The following is a 23,610-nucleotide window of genomic DNA, read 5'->3' on the forward strand; positions in this document are numbered from 1 at the left end:
GAGTTGTGAGTTTGAACCCCACGTTGGATATAAAGATCACTTAAATATAAAATCTTAAAATAAATACATAAACAAAGTCTAAGCCACCAGTAACAACTTCAACTTCCATCATTGTTCAGGGCAATCAGAGTCAGTTCCCAGCTTAAAAACAGGCTCTGATGTTATGCTGAGTTAAAGAAACCAGACACACGGGGCACCTGGGTGGCTCAGTCGGTTAAGCTGCCGACTTCAGCTCAGGTCATGATCTCACAGTCCGTGAGTTCGAGCCCCACGTCGGGCTCTGTGCTGACCGCTCAGAGCCTGGAGCCTGTTTCAGATTCTGTGTCTCCCTCTCTCTCTGATCCTCCCCTGTTCATGCTCTGTCTCTCTCTGTCTCAAAAATAAATAAACGTTAAAATAAATAAATAAATAAATAAATAAATAAATAAATAAATAAATAAAAATAAAGAAAGAAAGAAACCAGACACAAAAGGCCACATGTTATACGATTCTATCTACATGAAATGTCCCAAACAGGCCCAACTATAGAGATAGAAAGTACAGGAGTGGTTTCCAGGGGGAAGAGGGAAGATGGTAAGTGAGTGCTAATACGTACAAAGTTCCTTCCTGGTGAAATGAAAATGTTCTCAAATAAGATAATGGTAATGGTTGCAAAACACTGTGAATATTCTAAAAACCACTCAACTGTACCTTTTTAAAGAGAAAATTTCATGGTATGTGAATTATATAGCAATTTTCTTAAAACAATACATTTTTAAAAAGAGGCTCTATTCTCAGGGGCCCCTTTTTTCGTTCAGCTCAAGAACCTAGACAATAGGATGTGGGGGGAGGAATACACCAGACTCCAATTCCACAGCTTTGCTTTGTGAGTAAGCACCTTTATAAATCAAGTGTCAGGAAGCCATAGACGTCCCAATGTTCCAGCAGTTTCTTATTTTAGGCTGTAAACATCTTACACAAGTAGCTCTGGGTAATTAAAAAAAATAATTCTTACTCTTCTTCCAACAAAGACTAATGAAGACAAAGCCCAATAAGGTACGTAATAATAATGATTCCAAAAAACCACTCACACCTCCTCAGCTTTACTGGGTTTCATTATTGTAATAAAGATGATTCTGGAGTACCTGGGTTGCTCACTCAGCGAAGGGTCTGACTTCAGCTAAGGTCATGATCTCACAGATCATGAGTTTGAAGCCCGCGTCAGGCTCTGTACTGACAGCTCAGAGCCTGGAGCCTGCTTCGGATTCTGTGTCTCCCTCTCTCTCTCTCTGCTCCTCCCCCACTGGCATTCTGTGTCTCTCAAAAATAAATAAAGATTGAAAAAACTTAAAAAAAAAGATGATTCGGATCAATCAACCCGGAGTCCTTCAACAGAAAAAGACGTAGGGCCCGTTGACCTACCCTATATCTGCTCCACCACAGGTCAAGGAACAAATAGCACCAGGCAGTTTGTTGTCTTCTAGAACCTTGGCTATTATCCTAAAAAAGAAAAAGCAATGACTAAGAAAGAAAACAATTTCTAAGGGTTTTTCTAAAACTAGGAATGATTTCCAACTGCGTGACTTCCTTTTTCCAACTTTCTCCCTCACTCTGACCCCAAACATGCAGGCCTGCATTTCACCTCACATATTACAGACGAGGTTTTCCAATACTTAAAGGCAGAACTCTTTTCCCCCTAAAATCTTTAGAAGAAAAAAAAACATACTAAATAAATAAAAGATACAATGCAATGGTCAGGTAGTTCAACTGCTCACTGTTTTCTAACATTTTTCTGCCAAACTAGGAACACATATCTAGCTTAAGACAACAGAGTGATCACAGGACGTTTGTTTTTGGTTTTTGTTTTTGTCTCTTGCCACAAATCCATCAAAATGATGGCAAAGAAATAAAAAGATGCTTCGGATTCTGTGTCTCCCTCTCTTTTGCCCCTACGGTGTTCATGCTATGACTCTCACTCTCTCTCTCTCTCCCCTTCAAAAATAAACGCTTAAAAAATTTTTAAAAATAAAGAAAGAAAAAGGAAGAAAGGTAGTCCCCATCAGCAAATGAAATCCCAACACATCTGTGCAAAGCAAAGGCCAGCCAGAGAAGTGGTAAAGGAGGAAACCGAAAGAGGCCCCCAAACCTAGTGTAGTTGCTGAGGAGGTACAGCAGAGGGAGCTACACCTGACAACAGAACCTCAACAAGTTCACGACTAGTCTCCACTGGCTTCACACCAAATCCTTTACTAAAGAAATATCAGCAGCCTCCAGGCTAAAGCACTGTGGGCTAGCAGTTTTTTAACACTGAATAATACAACTTATTCTATGAATCAAAATAATAACTACAGTTCCATACACCTTAAATCTGATGAGGAGTTGTAAAAAATGGTAATTCTGGTTTCTCTTTCATTCATTTTGAGCTTCCTGAATACAGCCAAGACTATTCATCAATCCTCCTAACCTTCTTGCTACTTCCTAATTTCTAATTTGTTTAAATTTTTAAAAAAAAATCCAAATTAAAAAAACAAACACTTCCATAAAAAAAGGGACCGCTGTTAAACATAAATTCTTTAACTGTCCCCGAAGCTGTCCTTTATAGTGGTTTTCTTTTTTCCCGCCCACCAAGGATCATACATGCAGTTGTAATGTCTGAACCTAGATTTCAGGTCGTACAATTTTTTCCACAGACTCGGGGTATATACACTGCAGAAGGAGGCGGATTGTTTTTGAAGGCTCAGGATTTTGCTCTGTGTCTGTGGGTTTACAAAACCCTTTTCCCTATTGCATGAGCCTCTGACTTTGGGTTAAGTCTCTCGTTCTGTTGCCCAGGTGACCTGGTCAATGTCAGGGCATCACCAGTGCTACAGAGACACAGCATGACTTACGGTAGCCACGACCCCTGACCGGTGAACTCCATCTGGACTGGCATAACAACGTGAGAACTGTAAATGGGAACCTCAGGCTTTCTGCTCTTCCCTGAGCACAGGGACTTTTGTAACTTCATGTCCCTTATGGGTAACTGAAAGCTGTGCCTATGGAATTTTTCTAAGACATTCTGCTTCTTGTGAGTCAGCAGGCTTGTGAGTCAGAGCAACCCCCACACCTGTCCAAAGCAGATCTCACCTCCTTACTCCTGCATAAAATGTTACAAAGACACAGAATAAAGAGAAATACTGGATGCTATCCCTCCTGGCAAACTACGACCTTTCCTACATCTTTATGAATAGAAAAAGGGACAACGCGTAGGCAGTGTTCATCTAGGAATCTGAACGTTTAGCTGACTCTGCAGCACCTTTAGTTAACTCCAGCAAAATCGAGCATCATTTTATTTACTGTCTTCTCTAACAGAATCAGCTAACATTCTCAATTACCTAAAAAATCAGCCACACTCCCATAGGAACATTTCAAATCCTTCAAACTATTTAGAGCAAATAAATGAGATCAAAGGAGCAATCACGTAGAACATGTGAAACTATTATCAAAATAAATATTTTAAACCAGCTGATGGGGCACCTGGGTGCTCAGTCGGTTAAGTGCCCCACTCTTAATTACAGCTCAGGTCATGATCTCATGGTCGGGCTCTGTGTGGCCAGCGCAGAGCCTGCTTGGGATTCTCTCTCCCTCTCTGTCTCCCAAAATAAAAAAATGAACTTGAAAAAAAAAAAAAAGCTGCCTAATAACAATCGGTAAGTCTGTTCACTCTGTCGACATTAACTGTTTTGGGTTTGTTTTTTAAGGTTTATTTTTAAAAACTGCCCAGGAATCTCATATTTATACATGTGATTTGTCTCATGTGTCGTGCAGATTAGAGTTGTCTTTAGTACTTAATTATAATTCAAGTATAATTATAATCATAAATTTTAATTATTATAAATAAGTCAGTAGTTATTTAATTGTTAAATTTAATTATCTTGCCTTAGAGGATAAAGTTTCCTCAATATCATGTATTCCTTTCAAGTAAATACTAACACATACTACTTTCTCTTTCAGCCCATGTGTCAATTCCTAAGCCACTGCTCCTCAATGGACTTCTAACCTCAAGGACCCTCTTCCATAAAGACTCCACAGGCTTTCTACCAGGAATTCTTAATTCAGAGAAAGAAGACCATGCAGCCAATGGAACAGCAAGAACGGTCACCACTCGACACGGGAAGACATCCTGTTCTATACAGACTCTAAATGCCACAACGATAAACCAGTAATACTGATTTTATGACCTAATCAGAGTTGTCAAGTTCTCTAAAATGATTAAAAAAATTTTTGTTACCAAAAGATGAAATACATTTTAGATAGTGTCAGAAGAGTCAATAGAACAGTATAATAACCATTTCTTTGTTTTGCCAACCACCTATTAAACAAAAGCCAGGAAACTATCACCTGGGTAAAAATCAAAACCATGATCATGTTTAGAAGTTACTAAATACAGTCCGTAAATTGTAAGGATAGTTCCTTTCCACTGGATTTGGTGTTATTTCCCAAAAGACATAAACGTTTTGAAGAGCCCAATTTCAATACCTTTATCAATATCTGGCTTGTTTCCAAAGAGTTCAATTACACGGCTCTGCAAGAGCTCCATATACCGTAAAATGATGTAAAAGTTATTATAGGGGCACCTGGATATCTCAGTCAGTCAAGAAGCCGACTTCAGCTCAGGTCATGAACTCCCCATTGTTGAGTTCAGGCCCTGTATTGGGCTCTGTGCTGTTAGCATGGAGTCTCCTTAGGATCCTTGGTCTCCCTGTCTCTCTGCCCCTCCCTTGCTAGATCCTCCCTCTCCCCCCCCCCCTCGTACCCCTCCCCCGCCACCGCCGCCTCTCTCTCTCTCCTTCTCAAACATTAAAAAAAAAAAAAATCTGATTACAAGCCAAGGAGAAAAAAAGTTTACCCAAGTTCCATGCTTAATAAATATGACCCTTCCACACTGGATTAAAAGCCAGTGCCTACCGATCACCTTTTCCGATTATTCGATAACTCAGGAAAAGAAAGCCACACATACTTACTTTGTGACAGCTACACTAATGAGGGAAGTTGTTGGAGCTCCTTTCCTTGAGAGGATCAAAAAAAAAAAAGCAACTTAGTTTCGTGGAAATCATAAATACCTTTTATTGTCAAGCAGAAACAAGTCTTTCTGAGAAGTTCTGTCCAATTAAACCACAGAGCCTAATAAGTGATATCAACATTTGTCCTTGAGCTTTGCGTCTTTGGGAGCTCAGGTACTACAAAACTTTGAAAAACCTAAAAATGGCACCAAGCAATTTTGAACCTGCTTGCTGCACTGATCACGGGAACTGTTACATTAACCTCTGTCAATTACGGAAATGGAAATCTATCAACATGAACTTTACAAGTTCCTTAGAAGGCTCAAGGGGCTGGAAAAAAACCACACGACTAGTCCTTATGGATTAAAACATTAAAAGGCATGGGTCCCTTTGGCAACATGGTGCCAAATCATCAATCTCCCACCGATGCCTGGCCTTTGTAGAGAGTCTGTGAAAGCATTCAACCGAACACAGCATTAACGTAAGTTAATTACCAGTGGAACAGATGCCAAATGGGCAAAGACAACTGTCCTGGCCTTCCTAATCTAACTTCTCCCATTCAACACAGAAGTTAAAAACAAGCAACTGTTTTGTCATCTACAAAATACAGACATTCTCCCAACTAACATCTACTATCCCATATTTTCCAGAGAGGTAAAAGTTAAAGTATCAATGGGAACAATGGTCAAGGGCTGCAGAATCACTTGGGAATTCAGTATGAAATTTTTCCTGAATGGGAAAAAAGTCAAGTTTCACAAAGAGGATTGGGACTCTTCCCAAGTTCTTTTTTCTCCAACTTTCTACCTGGGTTTTCTATTTGCAGAATGTGGTATAAAGAATATATCCAGTCTTGGGTGCCTGAACGGCTCGGTTGGTTAAGCGTCCAACTTCGGCTCAGGTCATGACATCACAGTTCGTGCGTTCAAGCCCCGCGCTGGGCTCTGTGCTGACAGCTCAGAGTCTGAAGCCTGCTCTGGATTCTTTGTCTCCCTCTTTGTCTGCCCCTCCCCCCCCCCCCATGCTGTCTTTCTCTCTCAAAAATAAATAAATGTTTAAAAAAAAAAAAAAAGGAAAGAAGAAGAACGAAGAAAGTAAGCAGGTCTTACCAAAGGCAGACATTCCCACAGATCATGGCAATGGCATTGTTCCAGCCATACACTGCCACAGGGAAGTTGAACGCAGTGATGATGCCAACCAGGCCTACAGGATTCCACTGTTCAATGAGGGCATGGCCAGGTCCTGAGGACAGGGAAGGAGTGGACCGTGCTTAAGCATACTGATTTAATGCATGTGATGGTGATAATAACAAAGCCTGAAATCATTCATTTTCAGAACTAAGGTGCATGAGACCAAGAGGGGATTCCAGGTATCTCACAGTGGTTCACTTTACACAGCTAATCGGCATACCATAAAAGCTGCTATTACCGCACTACCTTATAAACTGTAAGGATACCATTATGCCTCTGACGCTTACAGGAACTCCGTGTGGATCAGGGCAGCATGAGCACCATCCAAGAGACGAGGAAAGCTCAAAGAGGTGATGAGAGGTGCCCTGGGTGAGGTGAATGCAAAGGGCAGAACACAGGAGTTGTGACTCCTATTCTTTATATTGCCTGTAAAGCCCTTGGCCAACCTCTCCATATGAAGGCAACGACACTCACTCACAAGGAACAAGAACAGTTCTAAGAATTACATATGCGTTAAATGAGTGACCGGCACAAGGCTTCACATTCATAGAGAAAAATGGGAACTACAAAGACACTATGTGTTCGCTATATACAAATTTTACACGTAACATCACCCACCATCCCACAAGGGCCTATTTTTTTTTAATGTTTACTTATTTATTTAAAGTTTACTTCTTTATTTTTGAGAGAAAGCGTGAGCAGGGGAGGGACACAGAGGGAAGAAGAGAGAGGGAGACAGAGGGAGAGAGGGAGGGATGGAGACAGAGAATCCCAAGCAGGCTCCACACTGTCAGCACAGAGCCCAAGGCTGGGCAGGCCTCAAACTCCCACAAACCATGAGATCATGACCCAAACCAAAAGCAAGAGTTTAACCAACTGAGCCACCTAGGCACCTCAAAGGGCCTATTTTAATCAAAGGCAGATGGAGCAGTGAACTGGAGCAAGGAAGTGGACAGTTCACAAATGGAGTTAAAACCACACACCGACTGGAAGGTGATGCTCCCAGCCGTCCATCTTTCTGACAACACTCGCCCTGCGGGAACAGGGTGCCCAGGAGCTGCTGCCCTCCCTTTCCTCGACGCACCTCAATCCTCCTCCCCTCCCTGAGATGATGTGCTGACACACTCTTCCTGGCAGGGCCTGCCTCCTCCTCTCCTGCCCTCCCCTCTTTGTCCTTCCCCCCACAGAGGCCAGTGCAGCCCTGATCACCTCCCTCCCCTGCTTACAACTCTGTGGTATCTGGATCACTACCGTAACTGCCCTCAGGACAAAGTCCGAATTCTTCAACAGGACAAGTGCCTTCCCGGGGCTCCCTCTCCACCCTGCCTCCCCACTCAGATGGTGCCTGCAAGCTGTGTGCAACCAAGGCAGTTGCCCAAATAAGCCACATTCTCCCAGCTTCTTTCTTTTTTTTTTTTTAATTTTTTATTTATTTTTGAGACAGAGAGAGACAGAGCATGAGCAGGGGAGGGGCAGAGAGAGGGGGAGACACAGAATCCGAAGCGGGCTCCAGGCTCTAAGCTGTCAGCACAGAGCCCGACGCGGGGCTCGAACCCACGAACCGTGAGATCATGACCTGAGCCAAAGTCGGACGCTCGACCAACGGGGCCACCCAGGCGCCCCTCTCCCAGCTTATTTCATGTGGGCTTTGGCCCAGTGTTAAGACCATCCTGCCCCACCCTTCTCACCCCTGAAGCCTTGCCTTGGATTACTGTCTCCCAGGGGCCTTTTCTGACCCCTGCAAGGCTGGCTCAGGGCCCCACCCTCCCCTGCACCCCACCACAGGACTTACCATGCTGTTACACTCCTCCCATTACTTGTCCATTACTTGCCTCCCACTCTAAAACATGAAGAATCTTCAATCTTATAAATTCCTTTAGGGCAAGGACAACGCCTTATTGATCAAGTATCACCTATCCGTTCACCTGGCACCTGCTAGACACTCAGTAAGCATCTACTATATCAATGAAGTCAAAGTTACCAGCAAAGCCTCTGTAGAGGTGAATAAATCTACTCTCCTAAAATAGGTGTAAAACAAATGAAAAAGGTTTTAATTAGTGAGGCAGACATCTCAGCAGGTATAAATCAAAGAAGTTCCTGTTTGCAGATGTATATTTCTCCAAACTGGAAATTTACTAACTTTTCAAACTAGAAAAGCCTATTAAAAATCATCAATAAGGGGCACCTGGGTGGCTCAGTCAGCTAAGCATCCAATTCTGGGCTTTGTGTCAGGTCATGATCTCGCAGTTCCTAAGGTTGAGCCCCATGTCGGGCTCTGCACTGTAAGCACAGAACATGCTTGGGATTCTCTGTCTCCTGCTCTCTCTGCCCCTCTCCTGCTCGTGCTTGCTCGCTCTCGCTCTCTCCCTCTCAAAGTAAACAAACAAACATAAAAAGAAAAAGAAACAGGGGTGCCTGGGTGGCTCAGCTGGTTAAGTGTCTAACTCTTGATTTCAGCTCAGGTCATGATCTCACACTTCATGAGTTTGAGCCCTGTGCTTGGGATTCTCTCTCTCTCCTCTCTCTCTCTGCCCCTCTCCCACTCCCCACATCTCTCTCTCAAAATTTATAAATAAATATTTAAAAGAAACAAAGGAAAGACAGGGAGGGAGGAAGGACGACAATAGCAGCCATCAGTAATTCTGCTACACACAGACAACCACCAGGACTGCTTTGGCCAACTTCCATTCCCAGGTACTTTCTACACAGACATGCAGTCACCTGTTTTGCTCCATCAACAATGCAAACTTTCCAAATCACATAAACCCTTATCCTCACTGTTGAAACCTCCTCAGAGTACAAGGTCAGTCATTGCAACATAGTCATTTTCAGCAAAAAACTGAGAAAATACCCCACGTATCCATTATTTGGGAACTGGCTACAAAATTAGTGTCCTGACAACAAACAGACTAATAAAAAAAGATGAAGGAAGTCCCCTCCTGGAATGAGAAGCAACAATCTCTGAGACACCTTAAGTAAAAAGTAAGTATAGAATAGAACATATAGCTTGGTCATGTCTGTGTGCCTAAGACACATATTTGCCCACCCAAAAACAAAAGCTCTAAAAAGATATACAAGAAACCAGAAACATTCACTACTTCCATGGGGATATTTGGGAGCATCCAGGAGAGTAAGAAAATAACTTTTCATCCTTTACCATTTCATTCTTTTTCAATTTTGTGATACAAATTTATCACCTCTTAAGAAAAAAAGAAAAAAAAAACCTAGAACGATTTAAAAGTAAACACAACTTTCCCATAAAAGTGTGCGGTCGTGGGAAACAATCTTCCCAAGTATGACTTTTAATATATGCTAATAGACTGGGGCACCAGGGCAGCTCAATTAAGCATCTGACTTTTTTTTAAAGGAGAATACTTATATTTATTTTTTTTTTATTTTTCTTTTAATGTTTTTATTTATTTTTGAGACAGAGACAGAGCATGAGCAGGGGAGGCGCAGAGAGAGAGAGGGAGACAGAATCCGAAGCAGGCTCCAGGCTCTGAGCTGTCAGCACAGAGCCTGACGTGGGGCTCAAACTCGGACTGTGAGATCATGACCTGAGCTGAAGTCAGATGCTTAACCGACTGAGCCACCCAAGCGCCCCAAATGTCTGACTCTTGATTTCGGCTCAGGTCATGATCTCACGGTTTATGTGTTTGCGTCTCACATTGGGCTCTGTGCAGGAGCCTGCTTGTGATTCTCTCTCTCCCTCTCTCTCTGCCCCTCCTGTGCTCACACACTCTGTCAAAATAAATAAATAAAAAGAAAATAATATATACATATACACACACATACATATACCAACAAACTACCAAAATTAGCTTAACCTTTGGCATATAAAATGGCACTCAGATCATTAAAAATATTTTTTAAATATTTATTCATTTTTAAGAGACAAGAGAGACTGAACACGAGTGGGGGAGGGGCAGAGAGAGGAGACACAGAACCCAAGGTAGGTCCCAGGCTCTGAGCTGTTAGCACAGAGCCCAACACAGGGCTCAAACTCACAGACCACAAGATCATGACCAGAGCTGAAGTTGGACACTCAACCAACTGAGCCAACCAGCTGCCCCTAGATCATTTCAAATGTTTCCTATTGACACTACAAGGAACATCTTTACATATAAACATTTGTCACATTTCAGGGAATTTACTCAAATTAGATTCTTGAAACTGGCATTAAATATTTCAGGCCGTTTGCATAGATTTTTGAATTGTTTTCCTGATGGACTGGTTATTCATGTTACCAAAAGTCCCCATTAAAGAACAGCTGTCTCAGCCATGGACTTGCCAAAACAGTCTAATCTTTAAAAATAGAAAATTTTAAGAAGGATCTTCATCTGATGTTCTCACCTATTGTAATTTACATTTGTTCATGCAGAGATTAAAGACATTTTCATATTTTTATGTGATATATGCAATTCCTCTTTTGCAAACTGTTCACAGCCAGCACATTTTTTGGAGCTCTAAGAGTCAAAAACTCTTAGTTTAACTGACTTCACTGCTTACTTTCAGAAGGCAAGATGGGTCCCCCAATCATCCGTGATAAGCCAACAGCATAATCACAAATATCCACGTACTCTTGAACTTCTCCTACACCTTCCACTAAGATTTTCCCCATCTCCAAAGACACCTAAAAAACAAAAAGCCAAGAAGCATTTTTCCGACACAATTCACAGTTTAATTACTAAATTTATGGGGCAAGGAGGTCGGGCAGGAAAGCAAACCATATTCTGGGTCTCTTTTGTGAAGGTAATGATCTTAAAAAAGTCTGTTATTATCTTAACAATTTAAAAAACCAAAAACAGGGTGCCTGGGTGGCTGTCAGTTAAGCGTCCGACTTCGGCACAAGTCATGACCTCACAGTTCGTGGGTTCGAGTCCCACGTCAGGCTCTGTGCTAACAGCTCAGAGCCTGGAGCCTGCTTCAGATCCTGTGTCTCCCTCTCTCTCTGCCCCTCCCCAATTCATGCGCTGTCTCCCTCTCTCTCTTTCAAAAATAAACATTAAAAAAAGAAAAAAAACCCAAGAACTGTCTTTATTTTTCTTTGTTCCTCTTGTCCACCTTTCCTCTAAAAAGAAGATTTTAAATGTATGAACTGTTTTCCTTAAGGATCACAATCTTAAACACAGATGCACAACAGTCTTATGCCCCACTCAAAGGACTGTGTATTTACTACAAAAATACTTTACCAAACTTCCTAGTACTTGGATCTTCTCCCGCAAGGCATCCCCAATCTGTCTCACTACTTCTCCTCTCTTCGGAGCAGGAACCTAAGGAGAGAATGGAATCTTAGTGTCTGATTCAAAGCGTGAACTCACATCTGTAACACAGTATTAGACCAATGTGCTGTGAGAGAACTACAAACCCATCAGATGACTTCCTGATCACATCAAGAACGTGGTTATCACACATCCCATAAACCGATACCAAGAGACGCAGAAAACATCCAGACGACTGGCTCCTGGAGAGCAAGGGACTGTGCCATATGCACCGAGAAATTCAGAGACTGAACACACCTCTCGAATGACTCTAGAAAAGACTTAAAATACCTTAAACACCCCTAAACCTTTATGATACCCAGAAACGTTTTCTTATGGGTCAAACTGCACTACACCAGAGCCTGCTTGGCATTCTCTCATTTCCTGCCCAAAACACATGCTCGCTCTCTCTCTCTCTCGCTGTCAAAATAAATAAAGTTAAAAAAAATTTTTTAAAGCCCGTTCAGGAAAAGAAAGATCCTGAATTCACACACACCTGGGTAAATACGCACATAAATTAAAGGTTTCTGGTCAAAAGTTTCACTAGCATTTAAAACAGTGCATGCACACAGTCAATCATAATGTAAATTGTGCACTTTAGTAAATTATGATTTATCCAAATTGGCTCTCCAACTGTAACAAATGTATGGGGTTAACACAAGATGACGTTAAGAGGGAAACACGGAAAGTGTGATAAAGTACACGAACTCCCTACTTTCTGCTTATCTTTTTGTTGATGGTGGGTCAGAATAAGCCACTTCAGACTATGCCACTTTGGCATGAGGATTATTTTGAGCAGAAGGCAAAGGCCAAACAGACTCAGGAAAAGCTTTCAACCCCTTTGTAAAGAACTTACAAAGGGGATCTATGCCAAGAAGTCTGTTATTACTTTTATTATTTTTTATTTTTATTATTAATGTATTATATTATTATCTTACTACTCTTATTATCAAAGTAAACTTTTGGGACGCCTGGGTGGCTCAGTCAGTTAAGCGTCCGACTTTGGCTCAGGTCATGATCTCACGGTCTGTGAGTTCAAGCCCTGTGTTGGACTCTGTGCTGACAGCTCAGAGCCTGGAGCCTGCTTCGGATTCTGTGTCTCCCTCTCTCTCTGCCCCTCCCCTGCTCGTGCTCTGCCTGTCTCAAAAATAAATAAAAACATTAAAAAAAAATTTAAATAAATAAATAAAGCAAACTTTTTTTATTTAATTTATTTTTTTTATAGTTCTTTTAAATGTTTTTAATGTATTTTTGAGAGAGAGATAGAGACAGAACACAAGAAGGGGAGAGGCAGAGAGGGGAGCCACAGAATCTGAAGCAGGCTCCAGGCTCCAAAGTGTCAGCACAGAGCCCAATGCGGGGCTCGAACTCACAAACCACGAGATGGTGACATGAACTGAAGTCAGACGCTTAACCGACTGAGCCACCCAGGCACCCCAATTTTATTTCATTTTTTAAGTAGGCTTTACACCCAGCACAGACCCCAATGCCAAGCTTGTACTCAGGATCCTGAGATCGTGACCTGGGGTGAAATCAAGAGTTGGATGCTTAACCAAATGAGCCATCTAGGTGCCTCACCAAAGGTAACTTTTATAGGGGCGCCTAGGTGGCTCAGTTAGTTGAGCATCTGACTTCAGCTCAGGTCAGGATCTCACAGTTTGTGAGTTCGAGCCCCACGTCGGGCTCTTCGCTGATGGCTCAGAGCCCGGAGCCTCTTCAGATTCTGTGTCTCCCTCTCTTTCTGCCCCTCCCCCGCTCATGCTCTGTCTCACAAAAATAAAAAAAAAGGAAAAAAATAAAATTTTTTTAAAAATTAAAAAAAAAAGAGAACTTTTATAAAGAGAGACCTAGTGTATGGAAGGGAAAACATTTCTGTTCTGAACATCTGCTCCGTTCACCTTCCTGTGAATTGCCTTCTTCCTCCATGAGGGCCCAGAGCTCTGGGTGTATATAAGCCTAGATGTCTGGCTATTTTGGGTCTCGATCTTGCTCACCATCATCATCCTTACCCGCCCCACATAAGAAATTAAATTTGTTTCTCTCCTGTTAGCGGTTTTTGGTTTTTTTTTAAGTTTATTTATTTTAAGAAAGAGAGAGACACAGAGAGTAAGCACATGCCAAGGAACGGGCAGAAAGAGAGGGGCCAGATCTCAGGAACCGAAGCATGAGATCATGACCTGAGCTGAAATCAAGGGTTGGTCATTTAACCTACTGAGACCCAGGGCCTCCTATTAATCTGTTTTAGGTCCGGTATTAGACCAGCCACAATACACAAAAGTGAAAACAAAAAATTTTTCCTCCTCTATGATGTGGGAAACAAAGGCAGAAGGAAATGGCAGATAAAATTAAATATCCTTATAATCCGCAGCCCATTGATGAATACATGAGGCCAGGAGAGTAAAAAGCTTCTCCAGGAACTTCCTAAGGTCTTAATGCTAATGCTTTGCTAGAGGGAAAACCACCTTAGCTCAACAATAGCTAGGCCTCCAGTATCCTGACAGTCTTCTTTAGCATATGAAAATCTCACTGGAAACTTCCACTGGACTTTACCACCCCCACCCCCACCCCCCACCCCCCACTCCATAGTATATAACCAGTCTTTCCTCATGGCCCTGGGGCAGCTCTTCCTGCCCACAGGTCCTGTCCCTGTGCTTTAGTAAAATCACCTTTTTGCACCAAAGATGTCTTTAAGAATTTTCTTGGCCGTCGGGTCTGGACCCCGTGAACCCCATTAGGACCTCAAAAAACCTCATCACTCTATACTACTATAAACTAAATCTGCTCTAAAAAATAAACTGTAATTAAATTTTTTGTAAATAGCTTACGTACAGAGAAACAATGATTTTAAAAAATTACGCAGTAACTTTAAGCTTGTATTCAGTACGATGACAGGTCACAAACTTTTACACATGCCATGTACATAGGAAGTAGGTATAATAATCACAACTATGAAATACATAAAAGACGGGAAGGAGGGTTGCTTGGGGGGCTCAGCCAATTAAGCGTCTGACTTCAGCTCAGGTATTGATCTCAGGGTTTCTGAGTCAGGCTCTGAGCTGACAGTGTGGAACCTGCTTGGTTCTTGCTCTCTCCTCTCTCTCTGCCCCTCTCCCACCCGTGCTTTCTCTTGCTCTCAAAATAAACTTAAAACAAACCAAAAAAATATATATATATATCGGGGTGCCTGGGTGGCTTAGTCAGTTAAGCGTCAGACTTTGGCTCAGGTCATGATCTTGCGGTCCGTGAGTTTGAGCCCCGAATCGGGCTCTGTGCTGACAGCTCAGAGCCTGGAGCCTGCTTCGAATCCCGTGTCTCCTTCTCTCTCTACTTCTCCCCTGCTCATGCTTTGCCTCTCTCTCTCTCTCTCCCTGAAAAATTAAAAAAAAAAAAAAAAAAAAAAAAAAAAAGCCTGGAAGGAAATGCACCAAAACATAACTCTAACAAACATTCTGTATCGAACTAGAGGAGGTAAGGAGATTAAATTTAATTATCTCATTTAGTGCATTATCCATTTTTTTAGCAAGGAATAGGTATTTATGATCAAAAAGAAAAAAAATTTAATGTATTTATTTATTTGGAGAGATAGTGAATAGTGAAGGGGGGAGGGGCAGGGGGATGGGGAGGGGCAGGGGGATGGGAAGGGACATAATCTCAAGCAGGGTCTGGAAGATGTCAGCATGGAGTGAACACCGGGCTCGAACCCACAAACCATGAGATCATGACCTGAGCCGAAATCAAGAGTCCAATGCTCAACCAAATGAGCCACCCAGGAGCCCTCAAAATAATTATTTTTAAAACAATGAATTGGTACTGCTTTGGACACTCTTCTCTTAGGTACGGTGAACTTTAGTTACCACTCTATTTACTTTTGGAAGTGGTATTTCACGGCTCAAGGATATTCTCATAGCACATAATGGAAACCTGAGCCAATTTATAGCCTCATTTAAAGTCAAGATGTTTCTGGGGCGCCTGGGTGGTGCAGTCGGTTAAGCGTCCGACTTCAGCCAGGTCACGATCTCGCAGTCCGTGAGTTCGAGCCCCACGTCGGGCTCTGGGCTGATGGCTCAGAGCCTGGAGCCTGTTTCCAATTCTGTGTCTACCTCTCTCTCTGCCCCTCCCCCGTTGATGCTCTGTCTCTCTCTGTCCCAAAAATAAATAAACGTCAAAAAAAAAAAATTTTAAAAATATTAAAAAAAAAAAATAAAGTCAAGATGTTTCTCCCGCTTTGCACAGAGGGGGTCCCGGGGCTGACAGCTAAGGAGCATCCAATTCAGGGCTCTCTGGGAGAGCCTGCCCCTCCCCAAGTCACCCTAGCAATCTTTGATTCTGAGAAAACACGGGCTCAGCAGCCCGCAACTTGGCAGCACTGGGTTCTGTAATTCAGGTACAGAGGTTGGCAAAGGCCACGTTCTCCAGTAAGCAATTCCAATTAGTAACTCGTTTAAACCTCACCAAAACTTCAGGAAAGGAGGAGGAATTCTGGGTCTCCTCTATTTACAAGACAAAACAGAGGGGGGGAGAGCTGGGTTAAACCATCCCCATATTCCTCCAGCCTCAGGCCTATAACCTTTGGTGGTAGATCAAAAGGGATATTCAGGGTGGGAGGGGAGAGGGAGGACTGGGAAATCCAGGCCACCCCAGTTCTTCCCTCTCTTCTCCTCCAGAGCCTGGCCCTCACCTAGTGACAGCTCCCTGTGACCCAGCCCAGGCCAATCGCAGCCCCTAGAGCCGCTCATATTATCCCTGGTGGAGACAGTGACGGAGGAGGCACAACTTGCTTCCAGGCCTAATCAGATGGTGGAGGAACTCAAGCCCCTGTCCTCTGAACCAGGAATTTCTGAGACGCTCCTTCCCACACTCCCACATCCCCACCTTTGCATAAAGCTGGCAGGGGGAGTGGGAAGAAACTGCGATAAAAAGGGTGTTTCTAGCATACATATTCTTTTCTTTTTGTTCAATTAGAAATTTAAGGAATTTCAAAAAAATAAAAGAAATTTAAGAAACTTCATTGGGAAAACAGAGTATTCAGAGCTGAAGTTTACACTACATCACTAGAGACTTTTAATCCATTTTAAATCACCCATTTACTGAAAGCCAAATATGGAAAAGGCACAATCCCAGGTCTACAGCAGAGGAGATTTTCACAACCCCCAAGGAACTCCCATTTTAGAGCGCCGACTCCTCATCACATTTCTCTATATCTCCCTGCAGTTACAACAGATCATGGTGCTGTGACCTTCATACTCACCTCTGCCCAGATTCTCCAGGCTTCCCTCGCTTTCTTCACAGTTTCTTCATAGTCAGCCACGCTGGCCTAAATTAACAATTAGGGGGGAGACCAAGGGAAAAAGAAAAGGAAGCAATGATCCCCTTGTGAGAAGCTACAAGATTTTTGCAAAAGGACTGGAATCTCTCTGGGTGACCCTCAGATTTGTAGATTCCAATGATTTTCACAGCCTATGTATCCAAACACTCATGAGAACCCAGTAAGACAACTTCAAATCTAGCTGTGCTTTTGACAACATTGCTCTTTTTATGCATATATAATGCATTTAGTTTATTTCCTTCCATCAGCAGCATTTGAAAGGTTTTTTTTTTTACATTTCTTTTTTATTTTATTTTTAATTTACATCCAAATTAGTTAGCATATAGTGCAACAATGATTTCAGGAGTAGATTCCTTAATGCCCCTTACCCATTTAGCCCATCCCCCCTCGCACACCCTCTTGAGTAACCCTCTGTTTGTTCTCCATATTTATGAGTCTCTTATGTTTTGTCCCCCTCTACAACATTGCTTCTTGAAGCAAGGTCCATTAGCCTCATCTGGGGACAACACCTGACATGTTATCAGAAATTCAGACACATGGGCTCCATCCCAGACTCCACAGGTCAGAACCTTCTTTCAAAGAGGAGAGAATTCTGAAAAATGGCCTCAAAGGGACACACCCTCACAACTTTTCTGTTCCACCTTTTCTAAGGCGCCCGACAAAGAGTGGGCAGTCTCTCCCAGACACTCTTAAAAGTGAAATGAAAAAGAAACACATTAGTCTCGGACTTTGAAATTTCATGTTGCTTTTTTTTTTTTAACATTAATTTATTTTTGAGACACAGAGACAGAGACAGAGCACAAGCAGGGTAGGGGCAGAAAGAGAATGAGACACAGAACCTGAAGCGGGCTCCAGGCTCTGAACTGTCAGCACAGAGCCCAACTCAGGACTCAAACTCACACACAAAAAAAACTTACCTGTCGGACTCTTGCTATTGGTTCATTGTTAGCAGGACAATAAGTCGTGATAACCTTAAAACAAAAACAAGATGACTTAGAAAATGCAATTGTTTCCAAACTGGCAGAAAAGATCAAATGGGGAAAAAAAAAAAGAGGAGAAAGGGAAAAAAAAGATACCACACCCAAACTGGGAATTTTTACACTAACTTCTATGACAAATAGGCCACCCATAGAGCTTTCATTCTTGACCTAAACATTCAGAAGCACTTTTTGCAAAACCCACCCTTGCCTTCTGAATGTTAGGTTTAAAAGCAATAGCCTGACTTAATTACTTTGCCACTTTTTCTATTAATAACAGACAAAACTGACGAGTTTTACTTACTCTTCTCTCTTACTCTGCCCTGGTCAGAAGGTGAAATAGTCAACAATGGACAACTATGGGAAAGGGCTATGTCCACCCAAACTGCAGAGATTAGAAAGAAAAAAATCAAGACGTAGCTAAAAGATCTTCAGGAGAGATTAATGTATCGAGGAGCCTAATGATTCGATGCCACAGGAAAAACAGGTTCAAACTACCAACAGAAGAGGGGATTAGGGAAATAATTTAAAACACCTGCATTTCCTACAGTCACAGATAACCAAAAAGATGTTTCCTGTAACAGACTAAGTTCATTATATCACACATAACAAACTTTGTGGCATGTTATGTAACTTCTTTTATTTTTTATTATTATTATTATTTTTTTTTTAAGATTTATTCGTTTTTCAGAGACAGGGACAAAGCGTGAGTGGAGGAGGGGCAGAGACAGAGGGCGACACAGAGTGCGAAGCAGGCTCCAGGCTCTGAGCTGTCAGCAAAGAGCCAGAGGCGAGATCGAACTCACTGACCGCCAGATCATGGCCTCAGCCCAAGCCTGACGCTTAGCCAACTGAGCCAACCAGGCGCCCCTATGTAGCATTATCTTATCAAACCTTTCTTTTGCATGAGGCCTTCAAAACATCTGATTGAAAATAACCTTACCTTTCCATTGTATTCTAGAAAACATTTTATTGAGCTTTAACTGGGTGCCAGTCATGGTGCCTGGCCACGAAAACAGAACAGGATTCCAGCAAGTCTGAGCTTGCAAACTCCAACAAAAGATTGCAGAAAAGACAGTGGAAAACTAAGTCAGCTCATTACCTGGGGCGCGTGTCACATCAGAGGAGCCAAACACAAAATTGAGGGAGTTTCCCACCGCTAAAGCGTGTGGCATTTCTCACTACCCATTGCAGAACTCTGCCGCTAAACCTGTAAGCATGCATGCAAAGTTCAGGCCCCAGCAGCTCCCAAATGACACTGCTTCGCCCCAGCATACAAAGACCGAGAAATCTAGGGGCATTTTTTAAGGCACGCTACACAAGGGTACTTCTACTGTGTGGTTTCAAAACCTCCCACCCAGTACAACGGTCCAGAGCTGCAGCGGCGGGTCGGGTGGGGGCAGTGCCCGCGCGGCCTCCCGGAGCGCACTGAGGCCGCACTGATTTCCCGGGACGCCCGCATACCTCTCCCCGGCCTCCCCAACTTCCATTATACACGCCCTCGTTTTCCTCGCGGAGCCCCAGCTCCTTCAGCCAAGCGTACTGGGCCTGATTGATGAGCAAAGTGGACATGAAGGCAGCAGGCCTGTTCCAAGTGTCCGAGAGCTTGCTTCCCCTCAAGAGGTGCGCACACAGCTGGCGGGGCACGCGCCACATAATGAGACCCGGACGCTCAGCGCGCCCGCGGCCCGGGGAGCGGCTGAAATAGCGCCCCGCCCCCCGCCCGGGGAAGCCTATTGGGCAGAACGGGCCCCGCCCCTGGAGCTCGCCCCTGCAGCGCCGCCCGGCCGGCCTGGGTCTTCCGGGGACGCGCGGAGCTCGCGCCCGCCTAGAACGGAGCGCTTGCCACAGGGAGGAAGCGAGAAGGCAGGCTAGTGCCATCTGGTGAAAGACGCCGGGAACGCGACTTCAGCTAGAAATGCAATTTTTTTTTTACATTCATTTATTTTTGAGAGGCTGAGTGAGACAGAGCACAAGCGAGCGAGGGGCAGAGAGAGGAGACACAGAATCCGAAGCAGGGTTCCAGGCTCCGAGCAGAGCAAGCGTTCAGCACAGAGCCCCACGCGGGGCTCGAACCCACGAAGGGCGAAATTACGACCTGAGCCGAAGTGGGTCACCCAACCGACGCAGCCACCCAGGCTCCCCCCCCCCCCATTTCTTTTTTTTCTTTTTCTGTTGTTGTTGTTGTTTTGAAATGCACATTCTGATTCGCTGGCCCTGGGCTGGGGTCTGAAAGCCGCCGCCGTTTCTAATTAGCTCCCAAGTGATGGTGGCTCGGTTGTTTCCGGGAAGTAGCCAGAGGAGGTTTTTGATGGAGGGAGGCAGAGGGTTGTTTTCACTGCTTTGTTAAATTACAAATTAAAGTTTTCTAATTAATGAAAAGTGTTAAATGATGACACTTCTTTCTAAATACCCTGCCAGTGTATATTCTTGCTTTTGAAGAACGAAGACAATTTTGATCAAGTCTCTCCATTCTCCATTTCTTCGATTTTCCTGCAGTAGCCTTTCCACTCACTCTCCACCTCCCCGGCGCTTACCATCTCCCATCTTATTCCACAGTGACTGGGTCTACATTGTGTACGGAAAATACTAACTTCTCCAAGAGTTAAAAATAGGCATGCACTGTTGAATCAATTGAGTTAATACTTCCCTCAGTGATTCCCAACCTACCTTTTCAAAATATTACTTCTAACTGCAGGTGGCCTTCCACATTGCAGCCAGACATACTAAGTCCCTTTGTTTCTATACAAGCCTGTTTTCTTCCCACTGTGCTTTTGCCCTTACCATTCTCCCCACCTGTAAAACTCTTCCTTCCATTTCTGCATTCAAGATTGACCTTTATCTGTTCCAACCTGTGGCTCAAATAATTTCAAAAATCACTCTGTATGTATCAAACAACTACCAGAAACTACAATGTAAGTGCTGCATATACACAAATGATGTTTCTGTTTGTAAATGTTACACTTGTACCTATTCAGGCAGGGATCATCTCTAACTGAGCCTTGCATGGCTGCACAATTCCCAGCATTGAACAGGCTCACGTGCGCTTACATGAATGAATGAACAAATGAATCCCTGAATACACGGTAGGAGTAGTAGGCATGGATACTTTGTCCAGCACTGGTAATCTATCAACAGCCCAGCTACTATCTTCATCTACCCCTAGGACTGAAGCACTAATTTCCTTCATTCTAACTCTGATTTTTTTCCTCAGTCATTTTAACCGAGAATTTAATTCTCCTCACTTTCTGGCTGAGATAGTAAGATTCCTTATACATGTATCCCAACACCCCAGTCTTCCTTTTCTTCTCCTCTATTTAATTCACAAGACATTCACAGATGTACTAAATTTTAAATTTTGTTTAATGTTCATTTATTTTTTTTTTAATTTTTTTTCAACGTTTTTTATTTATTTTTGGGACAGAGAGAGACAGAGCATGAGCAGGCGAGGGGCAGAGAGAGGAGGAGACAGAATCTGAAGCAGGCTCCAGACTCCGAGCTGTCAACACAGAGCCTGACGCGGGACTTGAACTCACAAACCGCGAGATCATGACCTGAGTTGAAGTCGGACGCTTAACTGCCTGAGCCACCCAGGCGCTCCCAGATGTACTAAATTTTAGGAGAAATACGTAATGCCTCTCAAGGAATGTCAGATTCTTTCTGTCCACTATGTCAAGTAGAGAAGTTCCTGTCTCTCTAAACCAGTTCTAGGAAAAGAGACACCAGTAACTGCCTACGTTGAAAACAGAGATTGCATCTCTCTCTTTTGCATCCATTTTTCAAAACTGACTTAGCCCTGCCCAATAGGAGGTCAGGAAAAATTATAAGCAATGAATTTTGATGGGGCAGAACAGGAAGAGACAATTAAATGAATCATAAGAGTACATTTCATATATGAAAGAGAATGAAATGAATCACATATGCAAGCATATATAAAAACTGCAAAGCCCTACAGAAATGTAAATGTACAGACTGAACTCAGGACACCTTGAAAGCATTCTGTAGTAGAAGTGGCCATCTGCAAATAGCCAATCCTGCTTTCCAAATATCTTTTTGAAAGGCATTGTAGGATGGTGATTAAAACAAGGACTCTGGAGTCACATGAACAGTGCTTATGATGTCCTCAGTGAATGCTAGAAGTCTTCGTTCCTCAAGGAGAGCTAGCCAGGAGGCAGAGGGATGTGACCTGAACATGAATGCTTGCCCCAAGGCAGCGATAAATTAGAGAAATCACCACCACTTGGGATACAATTTCAGTTTTGCAAACTCAAAACCTGATTTGTCAGAGCATTGGTGAGTGACACCGTTGCTCTGGGCAAACTCATTAATCAAGCTCACAAAGAAATGATACTCCAACTAGAAAGCTGGCATATTATTTTTTGGGAAAATTATCTTCAGAAAGGACCAACAATTCACATCCTGTGATCACTGCATTCTCTCCCAGGATACAAAACCTATTTATTTAACAAGCCCAGAATCAGAAGAATTATTGATTAGCAATATGACGCCAGCATTTAATGGCATCAGGCTAAGATAGTTTCCCCAGTGTCCAAATTAAATGATAGATTCAGTGCAGTCCCAATCACAATACCACATTTGGCTAGCAGATTTAAAGTTTAAATGGAGGGGCGCCTGGGTGGCTCGGTCAGTTAAGCGTCCGACTTCAGCTCAGGTCACGATCTCACGGTCCATGAGTTTGAGCCCCGCGTCGGGCTCTGTGCTGACAGCTCAGAGCCTGGAGCCTGTTTCGGATTCTGTGTCTCCCTCTCTCTCTGCTCCTCCCCTGTTCATGCTCTGTCTCTCTCTGTCTCAAAAATAAATAAACGTTAAAAAAAAAATTAAAAAAAAAAGAAAAAAATAAATAAAGTTTAAATGGAAAGGATTGAACAAGCCTGGGGAAAATGAACAAATTTACATTACCTAATTCTAACAATTATTATACAGTTGTACAATTATTATAAACCTAAGTAGTCAAGACAGTGTCACGTTGGTATAAAGATAGACATCAAGGTTAATGGAACAGAATACAGAACCCAGAAATAGACTCTCATATATATAGTCAATTTTCAATGAAGGTGTCAAGGAAATTCAATGGGGAAAGGATAGTCTTTTCAACAAAAGGTGTTATATTAATTAGATATTCACATGCCAAAAAAGAAAAAAAAAAACGAACCTTGACTTTCACTTCATATCATATACCATACTTAACCCCAAAAGGGCCAGGGACCTAAAAGTAAGAATGAGAACTGTAAAACTTCTAGAGGAAAACAATGGAGAAAATCTTTAGAAAGGGACCTATTCTATGCATTTTATGATATTTAGCTGCATCTCATACTACATAGGAAGATGTTAATTCTAGCATGAAATTTGACTCCTACCTCACACCATACACAAGCAATTCCAGGGGGATTGTAATTTTAGGTAGGAAAGATAAAGCCATAAAGTTGTCTAAGAGTTAAGAGACCTGGAGTGAAGACTCAGCTCTTATATAGCATGGCTGCAATCTCTTTTCATTGTCAAAATAAGGAATTGGACCAGGTGATTTCCAACTTCCTTTATAGGTTTAAAAAAAATTTTTTTAATGCTTATTTATTTTTGAGAGAGACAGAGACAGAATGCGAGTGGGTTAAGGGCAGAGAGAGAGGGAGACACAGAATCCAAAGCAGGCTCCAGGCTCTGAGCCATCCGCACAGAGCCCGATGTGGGCCTTGAGCTCATAGAGCTGTGAGATCATGACCTGAGCCGAAGTCAAACGCTCAACTGGCTGAGCCACCCAGGCACCCTGCTTTATAGGTTTTAAATTCACATTTCACAAATTTACATTCATTCCATTCCTTA

At 42.8% G+C, this 23,610-nt stretch overlaps 1 protein-coding gene across 1 annotated transcript in view; it reads right to left on the bottom strand.

The window, feature by feature from the left end:
* Positions 1–19,464, bottom strand: part of ALDH7A1 (aldehyde dehydrogenase 7 family member A1) — a 39,683-nt gene extending 20,219 nt beyond the window's left edge. The window contains exons 1-8 of the mRNA XM_003980723.6: positions 19,237–19,464; positions 17,713–17,766; positions 16,718–16,783; positions 11,401–11,481; positions 10,718–10,841; positions 6,128–6,260; positions 4,983–5,027; positions 1,402–1,479 (exon numbers count right to left, since the gene is read on the bottom strand). Coding sequence (XP_003980772.1) covers positions 1,402–1,479; positions 4,983–5,027; positions 6,128–6,260; positions 10,718–10,841; positions 11,401–11,481; positions 16,718–16,783; positions 17,713–17,766; positions 19,237–19,428 — 773 coding nt within the window. The 5' untranslated portion in view covers positions 19,429–19,464. The remainder of the gene's footprint in view (positions 1–1,401; positions 1,480–4,982; positions 5,028–6,127; positions 6,261–10,717; positions 10,842–11,400; positions 11,482–16,717; positions 16,784–17,712; positions 17,767–19,236) is intronic.
* Between the last annotated feature and the right edge of the window lie 4,146 nt (positions 19,465–23,610).

This window comes from Felis catus, chromosome A1 (assembly GCF_018350175.1).
Source record: "Felis catus isolate Fca126 chromosome A1, F.catus_Fca126_mat1.0, whole genome shotgun sequence".
Taxonomy (NCBI): domain Eukaryota; kingdom Metazoa; phylum Chordata; class Mammalia; order Carnivora; family Felidae; genus Felis; species Felis catus.